This window comes from Ursus arctos, unplaced genomic scaffold (genome assembly GCF_023065955.2).
Source record: "Ursus arctos isolate Adak ecotype North America unplaced genomic scaffold, UrsArc2.0 scaffold_32, whole genome shotgun sequence".
In the NCBI taxonomy this organism is placed as follows: Eukaryota; Metazoa; Chordata; class Mammalia; order Carnivora; family Ursidae; genus Ursus; species Ursus arctos.
The window spans coordinates 29,493,822-29,509,027 of NW_026623008.1; the positions used below are offsets into that span (position 1 = coordinate 29,493,822).

The window sequence follows — 15,206 nt, forward strand, 5'->3', positions numbered from 1 at the left end:
CCAGGAATGAAATGAGTCCCACAGGGAGTCGTGTCAGGTCACCGCACCAAAGCATCACTGCACCAGAGGGCTGTCTCCTGCCAAACGGATTCTTCCCAAGTCTCAGCTGTCCTGGTTGGGAAAACCTAGCTATGGGAAGAATGTGCTCCCTCCCCACCTTCCTTAATACTTAGCCACTGCCACTACTGAGTGCTTTTCAAATACCAGCCTCTGGTATTGGCGGTGGAAGATGAATGGGATACACTTATTCCCTAGGCCATCACAAGCTGTTTTCCTGCTGCTAGCCCTGTGATTGAAACGTGGACCTTTCAGAACTTTGGCCAGTCTGGGATAAGAATAAGTGCTACGTGGTGATGGTCCATGGATCCCTTGGTGGGGGTTGGGAGGAAGGGGCTCCTTATTCCTTTCAGTCCATTCGTACTGAGCACTTGCTCTGTGCCAGGCCTTGTGGGGGGACAGTGTGTTACGGGAAGCAGGCACAAGGGAGTGCAGCGGCAGTGATATGTAGTGGCAAGTACGGTGAGAGACACCTAAGTCTAAGTGAGCTCAAACCCTAACCTCCCCCCATCAGTCAGACATTTAAAATTCCAGTTGCAGACAAGAGAACTCTGTGACGTGAAGGTGTTATAATACTTTGTTCAAGCCAACTGCAAGTGACTGTTAGAGCTGGGATTGGAAAGGTTTGTTTGGTACCAAAGGCCATGTTTGACCAATAGTTCTGAACTGGGGGCAGTTTTGCCCGTTAGGGGACATTCAGCAAAATCCAGAGACATTTTTGATTGTCACAACTGGAGAGGCTGCTACTAGCATCTTATTCAGCCCACTTCTAGAGAGGTGGGGGTTTGATATTTTTTCCCCCTCTTCAGATGCCATGACAAGTAAGAGTTAATTGACAAAAGAGTTCCACTGCCTGGCAAAGCTTCATGGTTTTCCTCCCTCTTTTAAAAAATTAGTCAACACACTAGTGTTAGTTCTGAGAGTGACTTACACAGATCTGTTGGATAAAGTCAGCATCCTGGTGAACTAATTTGAGTCAGTGGCTAAAGAATTCTCTTAATGCTTGACCAGTCCCCACCCCACCCCTCCACAAGGCTCCTGCTGTGGAAATCAATCAGCTGCGTATCTCAGGCCGCTTCCTGTAGGGTGTGTTATGGAATGGCATCAGCCCCTGCACCAGCTGGGAGTCCTGCTCTCAGTGTGATTTTATCAGACTGTCTCTTTTGAGCCTTGCTGTTTGGAACAAAGGATCCTCTGTTAGGAATGCAGAGAGCTTCTCTGATTGGACAGCAAACATGTACGCACATGGTTCCCATGGAAAAAACAGACAAATTATGCTGTAGCCTTTAGAACTTGGGCCTCCAAGGTGCCTTCCCTAGCTTCTGTCTGTTTTCACCCTTCTTTCTGTGGGTGCTTATCCTGCACCGAGATCAGTGTAGGGGCCACCTGATCTGATAGGTTAAGTGATGGCATCCTTCAGAACTGGTCTATATCTGTGCCTCTAGTCTTTTCCTTCTCCAGCCTTGGAAACTACATATTTGATCCCCACTATTTTCCCAGTCTTATTTCTTACATAGACCATCCATCCACTCCATCCACTTATCCCAAACACTCCTTACACATTTTGCCTATTTCTACCCAAACCTGAAGGCTTGGTTCAAGTACCATGTCTCCCCAAAGCCTCCTTGATCTACCCAGCTCACTACTTCTCCTGTTCTCCTAAACCACTTAAGATGTGTAGCTCATTTGGTCTTTATCATAGACTGCCAAACTTTGGTGTTTTCTGATTCTGTGCATTTGTCCCATCTCTAATCTCAATAAATTTATTTTCGTGTCCCTCGAAGTAGTTAACATATTGGTGTACATGTACTTGGAGATTAGCGAATATATGACTGATTAGATGAGTGCTCTTAATTTCTCATAAGCCATGTGAGCTCTGGGATTCAAAATGCTGTCTACTTTGCAAGACTTGAGGCAAATCCTTGTGAATCCTGAGAAATTCTAATCCTAGCCTAGATTCCGAACCTCTTTTTCTTGCCTGTGGACTCCCTTCCTTCTCTACTAGTTAACATATGTTAAAGGAACACAATTTCATTTTGGCATTAGCCTGAACAAGACAAAGAAAGAAATTTGCTACTTCAAGTGCACTTAAAGAAAGCCAAATCCTGAAATATTGTCTTGTAGTTGTTACCCATCACTTTAGAGTCATTGTCACCAACCCAGTTAGTTCACGGCTAGGAAGAGTCTTCATACTTCATGCAACTTACTGTAGTAAAAAAAAAAAGAGTTTGAGTCAGAAATACCCAGCTTTAAATTCTGGCTCTATCATTTACTAGCTAAGTGACCTTGGGGGAAATTATTTAACCTCTCTGTATAGTTACTTAAACTATAAAATGTGAAATGATAAATCATACCTTTAGAGTTTTTATGAGAGTTAAATGAAGTGATGTAGATGAAAGCACTGGGCATATATTAAGTGCTCAATAAATGATAATAATCTCTTATTTTACAAAAAAATGTATCCAGGCATACAAATTAGAATATTATGAAATCTTTTTAATAAGAAGTTATGCCCTTTGTGCCTAGAGATAATTATTCTCCAGAAGATTTGCTCAAAGACCCAGTTCCCGATTAGATTAGTTCTTTCTCTTTTTGGAAAAATGGAAATTGTGAGGGTACAGTAAAATTAGCTCAGTGGCAGCAGTGAAACAAGTGGATGGACAGACAGCTTTCCTGAGCAGTTTTTGTGGGGAACGAGTGTAGAGCTGGTTTCTAACCTTAGAGTTGCAGTATATAGGCAGTATAGGTCATGACTCGTAACACAACTTTAAATATACTTTATGTACACATACATACATATACTTGTTTGCTTACTTATTCATTAACTTGTTAACTTATTCATATCAAAATCCCACAGCCAGGGGCGCCTGGGTGGCACAGCGGTTAAGCGTCTGCCTTTGGCTCAGGGCGTGATCCCGGAGTTATGGGATCGAGCCCCACATCAGGCTCCTCCGCTATGGGCCTGCTTCTTCCTCTCCCACTCCCCCTGCTTGTGTTCCCTCTCTCGCTGGCTGTCTCTATCTCTGTCGAATAAATAAATAAAATCTTTAAAAAAAAAAATCCCACAGCCAGCATGTTTTTCTGAGACCATTTTGACCTTGGCTTATGTGCTCTACAAATCAGTGTTATTTTCATATCATTAACCAGAATTAACCAGAAGCCACTACCAGCTCAGTGACTTCCCCAGTAACTCAGAGTTACTCATCAGATCAGCTTTAATGATCTCAGGGTCCTTGGCCTAATTAGCTTTTAACATAGGCCATGTTATCTTCTGTTGCCATACAATGGCAACTACCAAGTCAGCATCTTTGGGAGAGACACCTCTTAATATTAATCAATCTTGAATTAAAACATTGAGGTGTGAGGGGAAAAGGTATCAGCTTAGTTTCAGAGGAAAGCAGCTTAAAAAACACAGATATAATTAATCTCTCTGCCAAGCATATATACCAGATCCAGATAGTTTTACAGAAAAGCTTTAATTCTTCACAGTTTCAGCAGAAATGTTTTTAATATTCGGTTATATGTATGTATGAGTTAAGGGAAGAAGGTGCTAAGAATTCAAAGAAATTGACTTCTCTGAGGCCTCCTCAAGCTTGAATTCATTGCATCTATCTAAGTGACCCATTTAATGTCTCTGTCATCTTGCAGTTCGTTCATTCCCAAAGGAAAAGCTCTCATTTGCGTCCAGTTCTTTACATTCAAACCTAAGTTTGTTGGTTGTTGATCAATGGCAAGAATTACTTTAGTATCAAAATAAAAGAGACAGTTTTCATAAATCTCTTTTCTCTGAATTATTTATCCTAACTCCTTTTCTAATATTGGAGAAAGGACCCCCATAGCAAGATTTCTTGGCAGTTCACCCCAAGGGCCTGTTTCATAGAAATAGCCAAGCAATTTTGTGAAGTTGTTAAGACGTGAAAGTTGTGAGGTCCTGCAAACCTGGAGCAGGAAAGACTGCTGTCAGGCGCCCTTGACTGATGCTCTCCTAGTGCTGTTCGCTTTCCTTTCAGAGTACTCATCACAAGTGAGTCCAAATGAGTATCTGCCGCCCCTACTGGAACGTAGGCTCCTGACCACATGTGGCTTATCACTCTCCCCCCTGGTGCCTGGCATAATTTAGAGCACATAGTAGACCCCAGTAAATGCTGAACAAGTTGAAAAGAATCAAGGCTCCGTCTTATTAAATTACTTGCCTTAAGACGACAGAAAGAGGAACTCAAAGGTCAAAGAAGTACAGGTGAAAAAGATAGCATCAGGACAGCCTCATGTCATGGAAGCCAAAGGAGCCGAGTCTCAGGAAGAAGGGAGGATCAGTACTTTCTCACCACTGCTTATCCTTAACCCACTAATGTGATCCAGCTGCTATCACTGCACTGAAACCGTTCTCTTGGAAGTATTCCCTGATGTCCTAGTTGCCAAAGCTTGTGGCCCTGTCTAACTCATCGTCCTCCTCATCTGTTATGCAGCATTTAACATCATAGCTTCTTTCTCGTAACCCTCCTGTGCATTTACTTTCCTGACATGGTATTCTCTCCATTCTCTTCTCTGGCTGCTATTCTGCTTTCTTTTTTGGTTGTCCTCCTACTTCCCAATGTGGTTCTAAAATTCTGTCATCTGCCCTCTTCCCTTTTCTCTCCACACTTAACCCCTGGATGTCCACCCCCTCACTCTTCTATGGGGGGAGACTTCCAAATCTGTATCTCTACCCCAGACCTCAGTCTTTTGTGTGAGGGGCCTTTCTGGACGTCTCCATGTGGGTTGCCTTTGAGTACTTCACACTCAGTATACTCTAAATTGAATGTGTACCTTTTCAAATAGTTTCTTCCCCTCTGCTGCCGTTTTATAGGACAATTATGCCCTCAGGAATACAAGAGAAAGGTACAACATTATTTTAAGTTTATTTACTCCTTAACCTCTCCCTTTTATCTGGTCAGTTTTGAAGTCCAAATATTCTGTCTCTGTGATTTCCTTCTCAGCTCCCTTCCTCATTTTCACGAGTTCAGGCTTTTGTTACCTCTTGCCTGAACTACAAAGTCCTCCTGATTGTTCCACCTTCAGTTTCCCCCACCTGCAGCTTATTCTGTACATACACCAATGCAGCAGCATCAGACATAAGCTCAAATCCTAAGAGCCTGGGCTTTCACTAGCTATGCTACTTTGGACAAGTAAGTTTACCAACTCAAGCTTCATTTATAATTTAAGAATTTGGATTTTTAAAATGCGATCATGTATATTAAATGGCAGTTTAATGAGTACCTAGTCCCAAATTCTTAGGAAACTTTCCTCCCACCACTCAGTAACTCTCATGAGCTCCTGGTAAGTTTAAGTAAATCTCAGTGTCATAATGATTTTCTGAATAAAGCATAAATTCATGCTTGGCACTCAAGGGCCTTGTTGAACTGGCCTTGAGCTACTTACCATTCTGACCTCTCATTTTTCCCTTTCAATATGCCCTGTACTGAAGCCATGCTGACTTTGAATTTGCTTCTTTAAGGTCCCTGCCTCTAGCCTTTCACTTAGAAATCCTGTCTTCACCATCTCTACATATACACATCCTAGTGAGTAAATGTAATTCCCTCCATAAAGGCTTCCCTGACTCCCCCTGCCTTCCTTCCCTCCACTCTTCTGTCCAGTCTTTTCTAATTTGCAGAGCCTGGTGCTTTTGTCATTACTGTCTTGGTGAGTGGCTAAAAGAGGGATTAATATACTGTCTTTTGGAAAGTCTGCAAGCAGGAAAGGGCTTACAGGGGTCATGAGAGTTCCTGCAGAGTGTGTGGAAAGTTTTCTCATGGGTTTGGAAATACATGTGAGCTCACAGAGCATCAAAATCCTTAGTATCCCATTTAAAAGAAGCTTCACATCACATTGTATTGCTTAATGAGCCACTCTGTAGCCATCTTTATGTAATAAAAACACCTCAGGATGGTAGTTACTGATGCCCAACAGGTACAGACTAATACTGTGGAGTTTCCACTTGCCACTAAATAAGTGCTTGTAAAGTCTAGCGAGCCTAAGATGAAAGGCATTTCATAGATTTAAAATGTGCAAGATGTAACCAGTCTTCTGTATCCTCCTCTAATCAGAACTAATCCTCCCAAGAGAGAGGGGTACATGAAAAGATAGTAAAGAATCTGGGGAAGTGTGGATCTGGGGTCTCCAGATTGTCCTAGGGGGCTGGTGGTTTAAGACTGGAGCAAAGGCAAAATGTCGGGTTCAAAACTTGGAGAGGGAGCTGTGTTAGGGTGTGAGGAGACTCCACCCGGCTGTCTTTAATTAAGAAGACAGCAGGAAGGGCCAGGATTGTTCTTTCTTCTAAGTTCACTGAAAGAAAATCCAACCAAATTTTGGTCTTAGGAATTTCAAAATAAGTAGAGAATTCTTTGAACTCTGTAATCAACTAACTGGAAACTAATTTGAAATTTGGCTTCAGCACTTATATTTGTGGTTACAGGAGTGGGGGAAGCATCCAAAGAGGTTGTCTGGAGCTCCCTGTACTTGTCTTTTGAAAAGTTTACACACAGCATGTGAAATGAACAGATGCTTTTTTTGTTGAAGCTATCAGGGTAACAAGAGGCTGAAAGCTATATCAGGTATTTATTTCAGTCACTGAGATGGCTATTGGCAGAGTTCCACATACCAAAACTAAAGAGAAACTCATGAACAGATTAAAAAAAAAAAAAAAAAAAAAGACATGGAGGAAAGAGCCCTGTGCTTCCTCTCCTGATTTCTTCCTAAACACATACTGATGATAAAAAAGGAGCAGTGCACTCAGATAGCACTCTCTGACTTCTTTTTTTGTGGTCGGGGAGAGAATTGGGCAACTTTATGTAATCCTTTCTATGACTGTGTTTGAACTTTGGGGAGATTTCTCTATAATAATCTCTTAACACTTTAGTCAGAGTATAACTTAAGCCAATAAATACTTTGAATTTTGAACTTCATAGTTGTTACAATGCTATGCTTATTTATATTACAATATGGAGCATTTGGCCAGAGTAGTGAGAATAAGGTAGATAGATAGGTGTGGGGAGGGATTAAGAAGACTGAATTGGTTGGCACCTGACTGGGTGAGGAAACAGGAAAGGAATTTCTGGCCATGAAGTTTGTGATTCCGCATCAAGATCATTCTTTATGATGGAATAACCACCCACCCCAGTCGAGAGCCAGAATTCCTCAGATTCTTCCAACCAGAGGGGCCCTGGCACACTAAACAGTCTGTTATGATATCTGAACACTTAAGTGAGTGTATTTGGCCAGGGAGACTTGCTAGTGAAATTGATCTTGCCTTCCCTGGGTTTTTCCAGTTGTACTGAATAATTAAAGGAAAATTAAGACCCAGATTCCCTGAAATGTTAAGTATCAGATCTGTAAGCGGATCATACCTTAGGATCACATTTTGTCAGAGTTAGAAGGGACCTTAAAATTCACCCCAAACAAACTGATAGAGGATTTGTTTCCCCCAAATCCTTGCCAAATGATTGCATGAATTTCTGCTCAAACACCTCCAGGGTCAGGAAAGTCATCGCTTTAGGGGACACTCTATTCTTTGAATAGCTGTGAGAAGGCTTTTTGTTGGTTCCAAATCTGCCCTTGAATCTTAGTGTGCCAGCTTAAGGAGACATCCAGAACAAGCCTCCTTCCTCCCACATCCCAGCCCATCAGACACTTCATGTTGATCACATTGCCTGGAACCTTCTGTAGGTCAAGCATTCTTGGTTCTTTCTACTGTTTGTTCCTCAGGGCACAAGGTTTCCAGTGCCTTGTAGTATAGCACCAGGAAGACTCAGGATTCTGGTATGGCTTCTTTAAAACTTTCAGAACTAAAGAAAAAGTTAGAAAGGCTATCAAGACACAATCTAGTCTATACCCTTCCCTTTCAGTTTACAGATGGGGAGATAGTCTTTTGGATTTGAGAGGGCAGAATTGATCAGCAGTCTCTTTTGAATTGAGAAATGAAGTATAACACATTTTGTCAGTGAACGATCTTTTTTAAGTTGCTTAATTCTTTTTCTTTAAGAACTCATGACCCAGAGATCAAGAGTGGCATACATGCTCTACCGACTGAGCCAGGCAGGTGCCCCTTTAGTTGCTTAATTCTGACCAGAGGCTTCAGCCTACACCTCATTTTTGCCAAGGACCTCTCTGGCACTCTAAGTTAAGCCTAAGGCTCAACTCAGGGGTTCACTGCCAGATCTCCATATGCCAACTCTTGGCTTCACTCACTGTTTGTGTAAAGGATAGAAATAACTTTTACATAAGTTTAACCATCTATATTGACCACATGGTTGAAAAGAGATTCAGAAATTTTAATAGACTTTGTTGCTTTTCCTTCATAAAATCATAAAGTGACCATCACAAAGGGAGCCGAGTATTGCACCCCTTCAGAAATGCAGCTGCCTCTGTTGGACAGTTTCCTGGGTTGCCCTTTGTACTTTCCTGGTTTAACAGTCACCAGGTGATTAGATGGCTTTTCTAAAAGCCAAAAAGCTGTGGCCCGGATTGTGGGCCAGTTTTCTCTCGTATTTTCCGTTTTGAGACTTGAAATACAGACACATGCTTTTGAGCTGGCTCCAGGGAGGCTCAGGTTTCCTTGGATGTGCGCCGCAATAAAGGAGCCCAGGTGTTAGGGCGTGGGTCTCCGCTGCCGGCGTCTCCACCGCCCCGCCCCCCTTCCTCAGTCATTGCCACCTCTCAAGTCTGCAGGCAGAGAAATTCTGGTGGGAGGATGGACCAAGACCTGATGTACAAAGAAGGGAAAGGGAGAAGGTGCCTAGAGTTCATCCAGTAACTTGGCCTCTGGGCGTAACAGAATGCCTTCGGGTATCAGGAAAGTGCCGGATTTAAGGCTAATGTTCTTGGGCCCGGCAGGAGCGCGCTAAAGGTGACATTGGAGGGACTAGGACAGCCTTTGGTGGTAGAGCTGGAGCCAGGAGCCATGCGTGCGGCCCGTCGCAGCCGGCGCAACCCCGCCGGCAGATGTGGCCCCGAACGGCCCCTGCCAGAACCCGCTGGCTGTGGAGAGGCGGGGACGCCTCTCTGGGTTCGCTCGTCCTTGGGCTGGGCTCGGAGCCCGGCGGGTCCGGACGCGGCGGGGGCGGCAGGGGGTCGGGCCAGAGGGAGGAGGGCGGGGCTTTCCTTTGTCAGGGGATTTGCGCGGCGCGGCCGAGCCTCGCGCGGGTACCGCCCCCCTCCTCTCGCCCTCTTGGGGGGCGGGGCTCTCCCTCGGGCCCTGGGGCGCGGTGGGCGTGGGCTTGGTGAGGCGAGCGGCTGGCGCCCGGACTCCCTGGCCCCGAACCGCGCGGAAGCGCCGCCCCCGCCGCCCCGGCCTCCAATCCTCTCCGCCGCCCCCTCCCTCTCGGCTTGGGTCGCTCCCTTTCCTTGCTCCCGCCGCGGCTCCGCCTCCGCCCTCCTCCCCTTGGCTCTCCGCGTCGCGCTCCCGGGCTTCCAGGGGGGCTGCCCGGGCGGGGCGGCGCGGCGCGGCGGCGCGGGGAAGGGGGAGGAGAGCCGCCCGCCAGCCCAGCACTTGCAGCGAGCGGCGGGCGAGCGGGCCGCTCTGTGCGAGGGAGGAGGGCTCGCCCCCGCCCGGCCCGAGCGGAGCCTTTTGTTCCCAGCCAGAAGTTTGCATGCCGGGACCGTAACAGCTGCGGGCGGGGAGGACGGCGGGGCCGCGGGGCCGGCGGTGGCGGAGAATAGAGGCGGCTGCTTGACATGCAGCCCACGGCGCGGCGGCTGCGGGCCGGGGACTGGCGGCGGCGGGGGAGGCGGCGCCCACAGCACGCGGGACTCAGCTGCCGGAGGGACAAACTAACTTCCTGAGCGCGGGACTGGAGGCCGGCGGCCCGGAGCCACCTGCCAGGCTGCGGTGAGGCATCCCTGGCTCTCGGGGCGCGCGGCATGGCGCGGGGGAGTGGGCCGCGCTGAGCGAGCGCTTGGACTGGCCCTCGGCCGCTGCTGCAGCCTGCCGGCCTCTCAAAGGCCCGGCGCCGGGCTCCACTTGCCTTGTTTTGCGGCCACAACGCTGGGCTGTTCTGGGAGCCACAACAATGCCATGATGTTTTGGAGACAGGAAGCCCCAAGCTGGCCCCGAATGAAGGACTTCCTGTGTTTAAAGTTGCAGGAATATCCGCCGACCAGCCCAGTTCAAATGCAAACACCCGAACTAGGGAGGACGAATGGCTAATTCAGACCAGCTGGACTCTCCAGGACTGGAACTGAGGATAAAGTGAAAGGAATTCTTAGGAGCTTGGGCCATACTTGAAGACTGGAGAGGCTGTGCCATTGTTATTAAAGGACACAATTGGTATAAAGCTTCTTCCAACTCTGGGTGAGAAGTGAGTGGAACTAGATTCTGAAAAAGACTTGTCAATATCAGATGGGTTTTGTTTTTTGTTTTTTTTGGTTTTTACTGACTGAATTAGAAAGAGCAGTGCTCTTAAAAGACACACACACAAAAGAAGCCATACAAGGAATTATTTTATGTTTGTTGACTAAATTATACCACTTAACTGTCTGCAACTATGAGGCTGTTAGCCTATGAGGAAAAAGCTGTTTCTCTTAGAGCTTCTCCCAGAATGGTTTCAGAGTTGGACTCGCAGGCCTTTCTGGAAGGCAGATCGAATTGGTGGTCCCCGGTTGTGAACGTGTAAAAGGATTTTTAACTTATGCAGAATGCGTTTTTGGGTAATTGGTGAAAAACTTTTAAAAGGTTGATATTTCATCTTGATTGAAAAAGTATGGGTAAGCCACTCAGCAGACCAGACTGTTTAAGGCAGAACCCCACCTGCCTGGGGAAAGGAGAGGAAGAGGATGGCTATATAGAGGATTGTTATGTTCCACAACGATCTATATATGATACAATGAGGATAAATGAACAAATTGACCAGGGGTCAAAGCTTAATCAGACATCGAAAAGCACCATGGAAAAGGTGGAAGGAAGTACTATATCCAGCAATGGTACGTTAGGAGCAGCATCTAATGTTTTTGAATCTAGAGCCCCAGAAGGCAAAAAGCTGGATGAAAGAATAATATTTGATGCACTAAAGTTAAGCAGCGATGTGCAGAAGTCAGCACCCGTGCCACCCAGAAGGCGACCAAATGCAGAACGCAAAGACAATGTTAACAGGAGATCATGGAAGTCCTTCATGCCACCTAATTTCCCAGAATTTGCAGAAAGGATAGAAGCTTCTCTCAGTGAGGTTTCAGAAGCTGGTGCTTCAAATCCTTCCTTGCAAGAGAAGAAGGAATCCAGTTCTGCATTAACAGAAAGTTCTGGTCATTTGGACCACAGGGAACCTCAGTCAGAGTCAGTGACTCTGGAACATGTGTCCAAATCCATAGAGACTCCAGAAGTGCAGGATGTGAAAATTTTAAGCGGAGGGTGCCAAGACTTCAGATCGCAGCCGCACGGTGAGCATTCTCCCCATGAATTCCAGCCTTTAGAATCAGAAGCTGCAGCAGCAAGTGGTAACACAGATGTAATGCAGGAACACAGTTTCTCAAGTGCAACCTGGCCCAGAGCCACAAAAAGTTTAGCTAAGGGAGGCTTCAGTGAGAAGCAGCACCCCCTTGGGGACACAGCCTGCACTGTGGAAATGCCACCTCTCTCCCCTTGCCTGAGTGAAGAGCTGTTGGATCCAGAATTACATATTCTCATAACTCCCAGCCTGAGAGAGAAAACAGAGTCTGAGCTAAAGTTTGAGGAGGATGAGCGGTGGATCATGATGGAGGCTGAGGAGGAGTGGGAGGAAGAGAAGCTGTCAGAGAGAGGAAAGATTTTTCTAACGGCAGATGAGAAAAAGACCAGCCTGGCAGATATTTTTGAAGAAAGAGAACAGGCAAACACCGTAGCAGTGGCAGAGGATGGGGCCAGTTGCTCAGCTGCTGTCCTGAGCACTTTTGACCACTTAGCTCTTGGTCAGAGTGGTTGCTCTGAGGACCTACAATCAGATAAGAACCATTTGGCTTCTGTTCTCGAGGACACACCTCTGGATTACAGTTGTGGTCTCCCAGGTGAGAGAGCTGTAGGTGAGCTGACAAACAGAACTGCTCAGGGGCTGGAGGGTCTCGTTTCCGACTTAGAATGTACCGTTGGTCCCAGTGATTCAGAGCAGCTCTCTGACACAGATTCAGTGCAGATGTTTCTTGAACTTGAAAAGGAGTGTTTATGTGAAGAAGGAGTAACCCCTCTAGCTGAGCTGGAGAGTCAAGCCGCTTCTGAAGGGCTGGCCCCATCCCAGGCTGCAGACAATGCACTTGTAGTTAGTCATTTTCCAGGGGCTGCCTTAGAAGAGGGACACATAGGCCTTTTAAATGTAAGGGTGAAAGACTCTGATACTGGATTGGATTATGAATATTTTAATGCCCTGGATTCTTCTCAGGTGCCTAATGCTATGGAACTTATTGTCTACTCTGATACCAAGAGAGACACTTCCACTGCTAGTGAGGAGGAGCGTGAAAAAGTGCCTTCTAGCCCCGAGACTGCAGGGGAATTTAAGTTCAGACACCCAGCTGATCTGGAGTCACTGGGAAAGCTGGACCCAGGAGCACTGCCCAACTCTGATCACAGGGCTTCCCAGGAAGATGACTTATTAGGCTTTGTAGCTGAGCTGGCCAAAGAAAATGGCAGTTTGTCCCAGGTGGACTGCAGTCACTCTGAGGGGAATGTTGACGAGTATGTTGAGAGGGTCCCCCTCAATTGTGCTTTTAGCTATGAACTAACAGATGTTACCTCAGGATCCGAAGTAGAGGTGTTCTCATATGATTCACATTTACTAACAGATGAGATTCATTTGGAAAGTGAGAAAGGAGCTATTAATCAAGAAAATAGCAGTCTGACTTCCTTGGGAAATGTGGATCCTTGTGAATTGTCCAAGGAGGAAGTGTGTGATGAGGATGGGGAGGGGCAAGAGCTGAGCTACGAAGACAAGCTTTTGGAGGACCAAGCCCCAGCACGTGTTCACAGAGCCTTCCCGGAGCAGATCTTCCAGGATCTCCAGAAGTCTGCAGAGTCAGATACTCTGACTCTGCCCCTGCTGGTTGGTGGCTTAGGACATAGCAGAGGTGGAGTGGAAGCCGTAAATGATTCAAAGCCCAAGCTGAATGTGGCCTCGTCGGAAGGCGAGGAGACAGAAATGAGAGATTCAGAATCGTTGCTGAGTATCTTTCTGGAGGAACAAGTTACCGAGGCCAGTAGTACTGAACCAGTTTTGGAGGAATGGATACCCGTCCCACGGAAGCCTGCCCCAGCTGCTGCAGCGCCCACTCCAGAAGATGCCCTAGATGCTGCAGTGTTCGTCCCAGCGGCCGATGTCCCGGTTGCTGCGGCGCCTGCCCCAGAGGGAGCTGCTGGGGCTGCTGCAGTGCCTTTCCCGGAGGCAGACGTCCCAGTTGCTCCGGGGGCTGCCGTAGAGGCACATGTCCCTGTTGCTTCAGTGGTCACTGTAGAGCAGGATGTCCTGGCTGCTGCCCCAGCTGTTGTAGTGCCTGCTTCTGAAGGGACTGCTCCAGCTGCTGCAGTGCCCACCTCAAGGGATGACATCCCAGAGGGATCTGTCACCCTGGCTGCTGCAGTGCCCACCCCGGAGGATCCTGTCACCCCAGCTGTTAGAGTGCCCACCCCGGAGGTTCCTGTCACCCCAGCTGATAGAGTGCCCACCCCAGAGGAGCCTGTCACCCCAGCCTCTGTAGTACCCACCCCGGAGGAGCCTGTCACCCCAGCTGCTGCAGTGCCCACCTCTGAGGAGCCTGCAGCCCTGGCTGATAGAGTGCCCACCCCGGAGGAGCCTGCAGCCCTGGCTGATAGAGCACCCACCCCAGAGGAGCCTATCACCCCAGCTGATAGAGCACCCACCCCGGAGGAGCCTATCACCCCAGCTGATAGAGCACCCACCCCGGAGGAGCCTATCACTCCAGCTGATAGAGCGCCCACCCCGGAGGAGCCTATCACCCCAGCTGATGGAGCTCCCACCCCGGAGGCACCTGCAGCCCCGGCTGTTAGAGCTCCCACCCCGGAGGCACCTACAGCCCCAGCTGCTGCAGTGCCTGCTATTGAGGAAGTATTCCCTGCTGGTGTACCCTTCCTGGGAGATACTGCCCACACTGATCCAGTGCCTATCTCAGAAGAAGGAACTCCTGTTCTAGAGGAGTCTTCCCCCGCTAGAATGTGGATCAAGGAGGACCTTGATTCCCCAGGATTTGGAATAAAAGAGGTGACTGGCACAGTGCTGCATGGGAAAGTGCCTCTGGCTGCAACTGATGGATTAAATTCAAATGAGGTAATTGTTGCTCATTTCGTTGGGAAAGGATCTGGGGAGTAAAGTGAGATTTGCAAGTTCTCTGACTTCGTAGTGATTAGAAAGGACACAGTCCTTTCTTTGGTTCTCTTTGGGGGCAATGGGCTTTTCTGGTCTTTCTATTGCATTTATGGCGAGAATATGTCTTACTTTCATTTGGTGAAAAACTTTACAATTCGTACTCTGTTTTTTTATTCAGTGATAAGCCAAGCCCAAGGAAAACAGGGATGTAAACAGTTGTTGGTTTACATTTTGGAAAAGATTATTAGCAGGAAGGGGTGATTCTGCTTTTGAAAATGGTAGTGAGCATGTTCTGTCCTAAATCAAGAGGCTGCTTTTTAATCGGTGATGTCAGCAGTGAGGTTGGAGCTGGAGTGTGGGCTTTTAGAGAGAACCGGGATAGTTCTTAGCACTTGGCAAGTTAGATGTCCTGAATCACCGGTTTGCTCGTTTATTAAGGCAGAATCCTGTGAGGATAATGAGATAACCCGTGGAAAACACCCAAGTGTGTGAGATTTCAATCACTGTCACTATCCTCCCCCTTTCTCTTCCCCAGAGCTGTGTTGGTTGGTTGAAAGAATTCACCAGAACAGGTTGGGTGAAGGCAATAGCTAGAAGTATGAATAACAGCTTTTTAATACAAATGTGTGTTTCTTAAAGTCAGAATAAGTTATAATAATGCTTACAAAAAGAGATATTTTAGCCATCTTGTCAAACTTTGTGTCCTTGAAGCAAGTCACTCTTTTTTTTCCTGGACCTCTTGTTTCCTAATCCATAAAATAAGGGAATTGGACTAAATGTCCTCCTGCCTCTCTCTTAGCTCCAAGGGTCTAAGCTTCTTAATGTTAGAGAATGGAA

General features: G+C 47.1%; 1 protein-coding gene across 28 annotated transcripts in view; it reads left to right on the top strand.

The window, feature by feature from the left end:
* The window catches only part of MACF1 (microtubule actin crosslinking factor 1), a 328,942-nt gene that overhangs the window by 257,860 nt on the left and 55,876 nt on the right, over positions 1 to 15,206 (top strand). The window contains exon 1 of one of the 28 annotated variants that reach the window (XM_057305207.1): positions 9,551 to 14,330. The exons of the other annotated variants lie outside the window; for them this stretch is intronic. Coding sequence (XP_057161190.1) covers positions 10,791 to 14,330 — 3,540 coding nt within the window. The 5' untranslated portion in view covers positions 9,551 to 10,790. Of the gene's footprint in view, positions 1 to 9,550; positions 14,331 to 15,206 lie in introns of those variants that run through there. 28 annotated transcript variants of the gene reach the window in all.